Source organism: Arachis stenosperma, chromosome 9, assembly GCF_014773155.1.
Source record: "Arachis stenosperma cultivar V10309 chromosome 9, arast.V10309.gnm1.PFL2, whole genome shotgun sequence".
NCBI lineage: Eukaryota > Viridiplantae > Streptophyta > Magnoliopsida > Fabales > Fabaceae > Arachis > Arachis stenosperma.
In genome coordinates this window covers 19,326,566-19,337,581 of record NC_080385.1, presented here as the reverse complement: position 1 = coordinate 19,337,581, position 11,016 = coordinate 19,326,566, and the positions used below count along the sequence as shown (strand labels likewise).

The window sequence follows — 11,016 nt, the reverse complement described above, 5'->3', positions numbered from 1 at the left end:
TGCTTTAGGTTGTTTATTTTGTTTCTTAGCCTTAAATTTATATTAACAATCAAATTTGGCATTCAAATCAAACATGTTATTGAGATTGACCCCTGCAATAATAAAAGTTTTATCACTCACCACGAGGTCACTTGATGCACCTGGTATAAGGCCATCACTTGGGAAAGTTTGAGTAGGAGCATTTTCAGTTGTCTTTACAAGATGAAATTGTGGTCACACTTTAGTCACACTTTAGTAACCTATCTAATCTTCTAATAAATAATGAGACAGATAAACTCGTAATATTTATTCATGAGACACGTAAATTCTTAATCATTTATTAGTGTGTGTATTTTATTGAGAAAGTATGATGTAATTTATTCCTATTAAATTGTAGGTTGACAAATGGACTGCAGACAACTAACGGACCACAGAAAATTGTTCTATTGAGAGATCAGAGATTGATAGAAAAACTTGCGTGTTTAACGGAATCAATTATTTGGGACGAAAAGTCCTTTATTATTTATTAAGAGGGGATTGGTATTTGTTACGCCCTGGTCTAAAGGAAACTTGGGCCGACCCGAACCGCTAACCACCCGACCTGAACGGTCAGATGATGCGCCCATATCCGACCCGAACAAGCGTCCGAAACAGCTGGCCACCACAGCTGTACAAGAAAACTTCGAAGAAGGTGGGTTCTGTCCTCGTGGGATCCACATCTGACATAGTATATAAGGGGAGGGTCTTACCCCTCCTCTAAGGTACGTCATACACTTCTACCTAACCTATTTCTCACCTGCACACAAACTGACTAGAGCGTCGGAGTGTCTTTGCAGGTGACACTCCCTCCTCCCACAACGAGAGCTCGGCTACCCGGCAGATCCGATCCCAGCACAGTCGCGAACGGTGTTCCCATCTCCCCAAATCTCCACCCGAACCGTCCGGTAACCGCTCAACCGTACATTGGCGCCGTCTGTGGGGACGCCTAAATGGACGTCGTGCCGGGCACTGGAGACCAAGGCCGAGCAGCCGGCGCAAAGGGGGCAGCCTCCGTCGCCTCACCAAGAGGACGACGAAGGTCCCCCGACAACGTACTGAACCACGCACAGGGACGCGACCCTTCGGAGGAACTGGCGGCGACAGCACCAGAATAATGCAGGAGCTACGCCATAAGGTCCAGAACCTGGAACGACAACTAGCCGATCAGGAGCATGATCGACGAACCACCGATCCTAGCTACTCCTCATCTCCTGAAAGCCGAGAGAGAGATTCCCACCGAAGTCGTCTCTGACACGCCTCCGCTTCCCGAACGGAAACGGAGAGCACCCGAGAAGATTCATCTATCCCGAGAAGACGAAACGACACAATCATCTACTCCCGAAGCAAGGAAACGCGCCTCACGGGATGAGATTGCGAAGACGGAGAAGAGAGGCCCGTGAGGACACGGCGACCCGTGATAATGGGTGCCACCCCGTTCCATCGATCCATCCTCGAGGTCCGGTTGCCAAAGCACTTCTCCAAACCAACGGAAATGAGGTACGATGGAACCCAAGACCCTCTGGAACACCTCACAGCCTTTGAAGCTAGAATGAATCTGGAGGGAGTAGGGGACGAGGTGAGGTGCCGAGCCTTCCCGGTGACCCTGGCAGGACCCGCAATCAGATGGTTTAACGGCCTCCCGCAGGGATCCATCTATGGGTTTTCGGACATCACCCGTGCCTTCTTAGCTCAATTCACAACACGAATAGCAAAGGCAAAGCACCCGATCAACCTGCTTGGGATAACCCAAAGACCCGGGGAGCCGACCAGAAAATACCTGGACCGGTTCAACGACGAATGCTTGAAAATTGACGGCCTAACCGACTCGGTGGCCAGCCTTTGTCTGACGAACGGCCTCCTCAACGAGGACTTCCAAAAACACCTCACCACGAAACCGGTTTGGATGATGCACGAGATCCAAACGGTAGCTAAGGAATAGATAAATGACGAGGAAGTCAGCCAAATCGTGGCTGCCAATAAACGACACTCCGGCTACAACCAACCTAGGCAACAAGGTAACGGAGAAAGACAGAAAGAGCAAGCCAGGGAGGGAGCGCCGGGCAAGGCACCCAGACCATTCCCCCGGATCGGAAAATTCACCAACTACACTCCGCTCACTCTCCCCATCATGGAAGTTTATCAGCAAATTGTCGAGAAAGGAATCCTGTCGAAGCCCCGACCACTCAAGGACCGTACGGGGGAAACAAGAACTTTTACTGTGACTACCACAAGGGCTATGGGCACCAAACACAGGATTGCTTTGACTTGAAGGATGCACTAGAACAAGCGATAAGGGACGGTAAACTAACAGAATTCTCCCATCTTTTAGGGGAGCCGAGGAGGCGTCATCGCGACCAAGACGAAGAAGGCAAAACCCAGTCGGCAAAGAGGCGACAAGAGCCAGAAGACAGAGACCACGGTCTCACCGTGATAAACGTAGTAACAGCCAAAAACACCGCGCCGAGGTCGCGATCGGCGCACAAGAAAGATGCCAAGGTCTTGGCGGTCTCCTCCTCGCTGGTGCGAAGCTCTAAGAAGCCCCCATCCATCTCTTTCGGCCCGGAAGACCAATGGTTCGACGAGGCCCCTGAAAACCCACCCATGGTCATCACGGCCAGAGTGGGAACCGGCCTCGTCAAACGAATCCTTGTCGACACGGGGCAGACTCGAACATTATGTTTCGCAACGTGTTCGACGCACTTGGGCTAAGGAACGCTGACCTATCGACTCACCAGCACGGGGTCATCGGGTTAGGCGACCACTTCATCAAGCCTGATGGCGTGATATCCCTGCCGGTTTCTGTGGGACAGGCTCAAGGCCGAAGATCGGCGATGGCCGAGTTCGTGGTCCTCCGAGATTCCACGGCCTACAACATCATCTTGGGAAGGAAGACGATTAACGATGTTGAAGCGATAATCAACACAAAGCTGCTAGTCATGAAGTTTGTTACCGACGACGGATCTATAGGGTCCATAAGGGGAGACCTAGAGACGGCGGTCGCTTGCGACAACGCCAGCCTCTCCCTAAGGAAGAAATCCAAAGAGGCATCGGGGGTTTTCCTGGCTGACTTGGACGCCAGGGTTGACGACAAGCCCATACCGGAACCGGAGGGGGACCTGGAGAAGTTCAGGGTCGGTGACACGGAGGAAAAGTTCATGTTTGTCAATAGAAACCTTCCGCATGAGTTGAAGGAGCCCTTGGTAGAAATGATCAGGGCTAATGGGGATTTGTTCGCCTGGACGCCGGCCGACATGCCGGGCATAGACCCCAAGGTCATGTCGCACCACCTAGCTGTCAAAGCGGAAGCCCGCCCGGTGGCTCAGAGGAGGAGAAAGATGTCGCGGGAAAGGGTGGAGGAGGTGGCCAGGCAGACGGCCAGCCTCCTTGAAGTAGGTTTCATACGGGAACTAGACTACTCGACCTGGCTTTCGAATGTAGTTCTAGTAAAAAAGCACAGCGACAAATGGAGAATGTGCGTAGACTACTCTGACCTCAACAAGGCATGCCCTAAAGATTGTTTCCCCTTCCCCAACATAGATGCGCTCGTCGACACGGCGGCGGGCTACCGGTATCTGAGCTTCATGGATGACTACTCCGGCTACAACCAAATACCGATGCACCGACCTGACGAGGACAAGACAGCATTTATAACGCCAGGAGGAACCTTCTGTTACAGGGTGATGCCGTTCGGCCTAAAAAACACAGGAGCAACATACCAAAGGCTGATGAACAAAATATTTGGCGACCTCATAGGCGAGACAGTGGAAGTCTATGTAGATGACATCCTCGCGAAGACTGCGCGACCCGATGACCTCCTGAATGACCTGAGAAGTGTATTTGCGTCACTCCGACAACACGGTATGAGGCTCAATCCCCTCAAATGTGCCTTCGCCATGGAAGCCGGGAAGTTCCTAGGATTCATGATAACCCAAAGGGGGGTAGAGGCCAAACCCGAAGAAATGCCAAGCGATACTCCAGATGAAGAGCCCGGTTTGCATCAAGGATGTCCAAAGATTGGCAGGTCGACTAACCTCATTATCCCATTTTCTCGGAGCTTCGGCAACAAAAGCCCTACCCTTCTCGAATGGACGCCCGCGTGCGAGGAAGCTTTCAAACACTTCAAGGAAATCCTAGCAACACCCCCTGTGCTTGGAAATCCAAAGGACGGAGAGCCGTTATACCTATACCTCGCTATAACAGGAGAAGCCCTGGCCACGGTCTTGATACGAGAAGAAGGAAGGGCTCAGCAGCCAGTCTATTTCATGAGCAGAGCCCTACAAGGGGCGAAACTAAGGTACAGCAAACTGGAAAAGCTAGCTCTGGCACTCTTGACCACTTCGAGGAGGTTAAAACAATACTTCCAAGGCCACCAGATTGTCATAAGGACGGACCAAGGAATCCGACAAGTACTCCAAAAACCCGATTTGGCGGGAAAAATGATGACTTGGTCCATCGAACTCTCCCAATACGACATACGGTACGAGCCCCGACAAGCGATCAAGGCGCAAGAAATGGCAGACTTCCTGGTAGAAGTAACGGGAGAGCAAACCGAAGAGACGGGCACACAGTGGAGGCTCCACGTGGACGGGGCCTCCAATCAGACGTCCGGGGGCGCCGGGATCATCCTAGAAAGCCCGGCCGGGGTCGTGTACGAGCAGTCGATCAAGTTCGAATTCCCCGTTTCGAACAACCAAGCAGAATACGAAGCCCTCATAGGGGGCTTAGCCCTAGCAACGGAAGTTGGAGCGACAAGGCTGGAAATATGCAGCGATTCACAAGTCGTCACCTCCCAAGTGAACGGGAGCTACCAAGCCAGAGACTCGCTACTACAAAAGTACTTGGAGAAAGTCAAGGATTTGAGCCGGAAGTTTGAGGAGGTCACGATCCACCACGTTCCAAGAGAAAGGAACACACGGGCGGATCTCCTATCAAAATTGGCTAGCACAAAACCGGGAGAAGGCAACCGATCTCTCATCCAAGGAATGATGAAGGAATCGGCAGTCACTCTGCACTTCTCAAAGCTAAGTCCCTCATGGTTGGACCCCATCACCAGCTTCTTAGAAAACGGCAAACTTCCCGACGACGAAAAAGATGCTAAGAAATTGAGAAGGGAAGCAGCCAGGTATGCGATCATCCAAGGTCAGTTGTTCAGAAAAGGATTCAACCAGCCCCTACTGAAATGCCCACACCCCGACCAAACAGACTACGTTCTCAGGGAAGTCCATGAAGGGTGCTGCGGCCATCACATAGGAGGCAAAGCCCTGGCAAGAAAATTAATCCAGCTGGATACTATTGGCCGTCAATGATGGCAGACTCTAAAGAATTCGTTAGAAAGTGTGTCAAGTGTCAAGGAAACGCCAATTTCCACAAAGCACCGGCCTCCGAGCTAAGCTTGTTAACGTCTTCCCGGCCATTCTCACAATGGGGAGTCGACCTCTTGGGGCCCTTCCCAGTTGGTCCTGGACAAGTCAAGTACCTTATAGTCGCCATTGACTACTACACCAAATGGATAAAGGCCGAGCCGCTGGCCAGCATATCCTCGTCCAATTGCAGGAAGTTCATGTGGAGGCAAGTGATAACACGGTTCGGTATCCCGGAGGTCGTTATCTCGGACAACGGAACACAGTTCACGGACAAGAAGTTCACGGAGTTCCTCACTGGCCTGGGTATAAGACAGAGGTTCTCCTCGGTGGAACACCCCCAAACAAACGGACAGGTTGAGTCCGCAAACAAGATCATCTTGTTAGGACTTAAGAAGCGGCTAGACAATAAAAAAGGTGCTTGGGCCGACGAGCTCGCCTCGGTCCTCTGGTCCTACCGTACAACCGAGCAGTCTTCCACTGGGGAGACCCCCTTCCGACTAACATACGGACTAGATACGATAATACCTGTGGAAATCGGAGAACCAAGCCCGCGACTACTTTTGAAGGGAGTAGGAGAAGCCGTGGAGAAGGACCTGATAGATGAAGCCAGAGAAATGACCCACTTGACGGAAACAGCGCTGAAGCAAAGAATGGCCCTGCGCTACAACACCAAAGTGCTCAAAAGAGAGTTTGAACCAAACGACCTCGTCCTAAGGCGCAACGACATCGGCTTACCGACCCCGGGAGAGGGCAAGCTGGCGGCAAACTGGGAAGGTCCCTACAAAGTTAAAGAAGCGATGGGCAAAAGCGCTTTCAAGTTGGAAAGGCTCGATGGCAAAGAAATCCCAAGAACGTGGAACGCGAGCAACTTGAGAAGATTTTACTCCTAGCACACGAGGCGATATACCGACCAAACGAGCTAAGTATTCAATTCATAGAATTGTACTTTTCACTATGGCTTATAGACCTTTTGTGCAATTACCGACTAAAATATACTTGTCAAAAGTTTTGTTTCTTTTGTTTTGTTCACTTTTCCTGGACAACACATTGCGCAAATGAATTCCACGCAACGCGACAATGATACGCGGCCCTGGGACTGATCACCCCGGAAGCCCATCAACTACCACAATAGCAAACGGCTACACTAAAAAGCCACGACCTGGCTCAGCCGGAATATCGCCAATATGGTAGAACGAATGGGAACTACAAACCAATAACGGTGAATATAAACGACAACACAACCAGGCAAATAAGAAAGTATTAACTATGATAAAACGGGCAAACGACCCAAGAAACCATCTATTCATAAGAGCTAAAACAAAACGGCTCGCAAAAAGTTTCATACAGAACAAAAGAAATCATTTTTTAGGCACGTCAACAATCTTGCCGTCCCTGATCACCTTGAAGACGCCAATTGCCGACGTGTCGAAATCAGGAGCAACAATTTTGACCTGAGCCTTAAGGGCCTCCTCGGTCGCCAGGATCGCACCTCCTCCACGTCATCGTCGGCCGCTGGGTTGGACGTTGAACCCCCAGTACTAACCACTTCGCGGAAGGGGGAAACGCGCACCTCCTTGTCGCTGTGAGCCAGGACACCCTGAGCCGAGGTACCGATCTCATTGGCCACAACCCCTTGCTTGGAAGTGGCCTTGCTCTTGTCCTCCGGGGGACCAGTCGACTTCTCATTGGCCGCCTCATCGTCACTTGTGCATAAAAAGGTCTAGAACAAGTTAGGGAGACCCGTTACCTCGGCAGACATTCCCACTGTAACAGGAAAAGAAGATTGCTTAGTCACTATGGAATATCGAAAAAAGCAAGAAACAAAAGTAAAGCTTAAGTTAAAACTGCTCACAAATATAGTTCCGACCGACTTTCCGATCCCCCATGAGGAAGTGAGGATTCACATGATTCCTCCCGAAGACTGCCAATAACACGTCGGCAATCTTCTTGTCCACGGCGGACATACCCTTATAGGACACTTTAATAAAGGCGTTGGACCCCGCCCCGAAGCTCCAATAAGTCGGAATGAGGCATTCCCCCTCTAACGACAACCAAAAAGGATGACGACCTTTGACGGGACGCACCTTGAAATACTTATCCTTGAACCCGTGGTAGGAGTCCTCAAACAAGCCAAAAATCCTCCGACTCTGGGCAGATCGGAAGGACATGAACCCCTTCTTATGTTTTCCTTCCTTCGAAGGGTTTGTAAGGTTGAAAAAGAAAAGAAAAACGTCCACCGACACCGGCAGCTCGAGATATTCATAAACCATCTCGAAATAGTGGATTGAAGCCCAACTGTTCGGATGCAGCTGCGACGGTGTCACGGAAATCCGGCCCAAAAGCGCCATTTGGAAGGCGGAGAAAGGAATACGAACCCCCACTTGAGTAAACATGGATTTATAGAACCAAATCCAGTCGGCAACTCGGGGAGCATTGAAGTTGATTTCATATAAACGCTCGTGGGGAGCCGGGACGTAGACATCGTAGTTAGACTCCTCGTCGGTACCGCCGCATAAGTACTCATTTTGGCGGAACTCGGTGAGCTCATCCTCACCCATTTGATTGGGGGAGTCCCTCAGGTCGGAAACCACCCAGGCGTAAGGGTCGTACGCCGCGGGAGAAGGGGAAGCCCGGGAGGCGATGCGAGCCATACCTACACGGGGGGACCATCCAGTCAGTCTAAGAGGTCGAGTACTCAGAGTGAATGCAGAAGCTATACTCAGTCTATTCTGCAACTAAGACTAAACACGGCTAAAAAAGATAAGACCCAAACAAAAACTACCCTAGAATGGCAACTCCCCCTAACACACCTAATTAGGGCCTAAGATCAACCATCATGCAAAGCTAAACAAACGGCATGCACAAAAAGAAAGCAATGGCAGAAGCAAAAGAACAACGAAGGAGGATAAGAAAAGATGCACAATTACCTATATTGATAGCAAAGATCCGAAAGAAAGACAACAACGACGCCCAGGAACTGCTGAGGGAGAAGAAGATGGGGATAGCAGAATTGGAAACGGAAGGATAAACGTCAAATGAGTACCAAAGGTATCACGAAACTGTTTTAAAACCACCACCAAAAGGAGCGCGAAAGTTGAGGGGCATATTAGTCTTTGCACGAAGGGCTTTAAACCCATTATGAGCATTTAATGCTCCGCATGAAGAACGAGGTGATAAATGATCGCCCCAGCAACAAACAGGCACGCGCGCAAGAAGCACGTCCCCTTCACGGACGGCCGACTTGGTGACAACGCATGAGGTCAGAAATAACACGTCACCAACAGCCCACGCGACTATTGCTGACGCGTCGGGGCACTGTTACGGCCTGGCCCAAAGGGAACTTGGGCCGACCCGAACCACTAACTACCCGACCTGAACGGTCAGATGATGCGCCCATTACAGGTGTGCATGGCCCGGCCCGGCCCGAAGACCCGGCCCGGCCCCGAACACTTTTGGGGCTAATTTGGTGTGATTTCATCGGGTTTAGGGTCGGGTATGGGTCTCAAAAATAGACCCGGTCATTATTTCGGGTCGGGTCCGGGCCATAGCTCGGGTCACCCGAAATCGGCCCGGTGGCCCGGTCATCATACACAATTAATATTTTGTGTTATTAGTGATGGATGATGACTATTATTATGTGAAATTTAAGTATTATAAACCTTAATATTTTGTATTACTAGTCATTATATATAAGACTATAAGTTAATGTTTTATATTTAAAATGCATAAGACTTTAGACTAATGCATAATCTTGTGTTATTTGTATTGATTTAAATATTTGGTGTTATTAGGCAATATTAGTATTAATTATGGTTATGCTTTAATTTTAGAGAAAAGTTGGTTCTTATTATATTTTTTTAAGTGAATTTTACCATGTTAAATAATAGTTGGAGTCTTGAAAATTTGGATATTTTTACATGCTAACTTACAAGAAGGTATCAAGGTAATATAATGTTAATGACCCGGTTTTCACCCGGTTTTTACCCGGTTTAATCGTGGCCCGAAAGTGTATAGGTTTCATCGGGTCTAGGGTCGGGTTCGGATCTAACAAATAGGCCCGATATATATTTCGGGTCGGGTCTGGGTCGCATCAAACCCGGTTTCACCCGGCCCATGCACACTCCTAGCGCCCATATCCGACCCGAACACGCGTCCGGGACAACTGGCCACCACAGCTGTACAAGGAAACTTCGAAGAAGGTGGGTTCTGCCCTCGTGGGACCCACATCTGACATAGTATATAAGGGGAGGGTCCTACCCCACCCCTCCCTCAAGGTACGTCATATACTTCCACCTAACCTATTTCTCACCTGCACACAAACTGACTAGAGCGTCGGAGTGTATTTGCAGGTGACACCCCCTCCTCCCACAACGAGAGCTCGACTATCCGGCAGATCCGATCCCAGCACAGTCGCGAACGGTGTTCCCATCTCTCCAAATCTCCACCTGAACCGTCCAATAACCGTTCAACCGTACAGTATTTATGTAATGAATAGAAGTTGGGTGAGATTTTACTCTTAACTCTTAAAATGTATTTAAAAAATATATACATCAAATTACAATAATAATATAGACTATTATTTACTTAATATTTATCATCATCAAATATTATTAATTATGGCCATAAACTCAACGATGCTGATTGCAATAAACAACAATGCTATAGTAAATAATTAAATATTATCATTTTAAAATAATATTTAGTTAATAATAATAATTTATAATTATATTTATAAAAATTTATATATATAAAATATATAATTTGTATTTAAATTTATTAGAATTTATACACATAAATTAATATAATTTATATTTATCAAAATTTACATATACAAAATTAATAAATTATTTATTAAAAATAATTTAATATTTATAGTGGCTCATGACTAAAATTATCGAAATCTATTTGTGTTAAGTACTTATTTGTGTGTCACTGAATTAATAAAAAAAAATTTATTAAAAAATGATTTTTTTTTATTTTTTAATATATTTGATAAATTTTTAATAGTAAAAATAAAAATATTAGAAAAATGAATTTAATTTTTATGTATTATTCGTGTAAAATAATTTTACATGTGTATCTAATCATGTAACGCTACATTTGTAACATCCTAATTTAATAGTTTTTAGCACCTCATGATCGTATAACTTAAGTGTTACTTACTTCTAAATATTTTTATTTTATACTATTTTTATTTAATATCGAGTCTCCACAAAAACAAACCAAAATTTTAATTGAAAAATCAAAAAGTTTACGCTTAAACACTTAATGTCAAAATATATATATATATATCCCAGAATTCAGACTTATCTCAAGATTTTCAAAATATAAATTTTATTCCTTCAAAAATAAAAAATAATAAATAACAAAAAAAATCTAAAACTAAATCAAATACAAAAGATATGGATAATAATAATAATAATAATAATAATAATAATAATAATAATAATAATAATAATAATAATAATAATATATAATTATTATTATTATTATTATTATTATTATTATTATTATTATAATTATAATTATAATTCTTTTATTTTTTTAAAATACTTCATTATATTAGAAAAATTATTTAGAAATCTTAATGAATTTTTGAATTTAAAATATCATAAAATTTAATCTAATTATTTTT

General features: G+C 46.2%; 1 protein-coding gene across 1 annotated transcript; it reads left to right on the top strand.

Annotated features, from left to right (window-relative positions):
- The first annotated feature begins 1,438 nt into the window (after positions 1-1,438).
- LOC130949207 (uncharacterized) lies at positions 1,439-1,957 on the top strand. Its single transcript, XM_057877995.1, has one exon. It carries the CDS (start codon positions 1,439-1,441, stop codon positions 1,955-1,957), a length of 519 nt encoding a protein of 172 aa, XP_057733978.1.
- Positions 1,958-11,016: the final 9,059 nt, after the last annotated feature.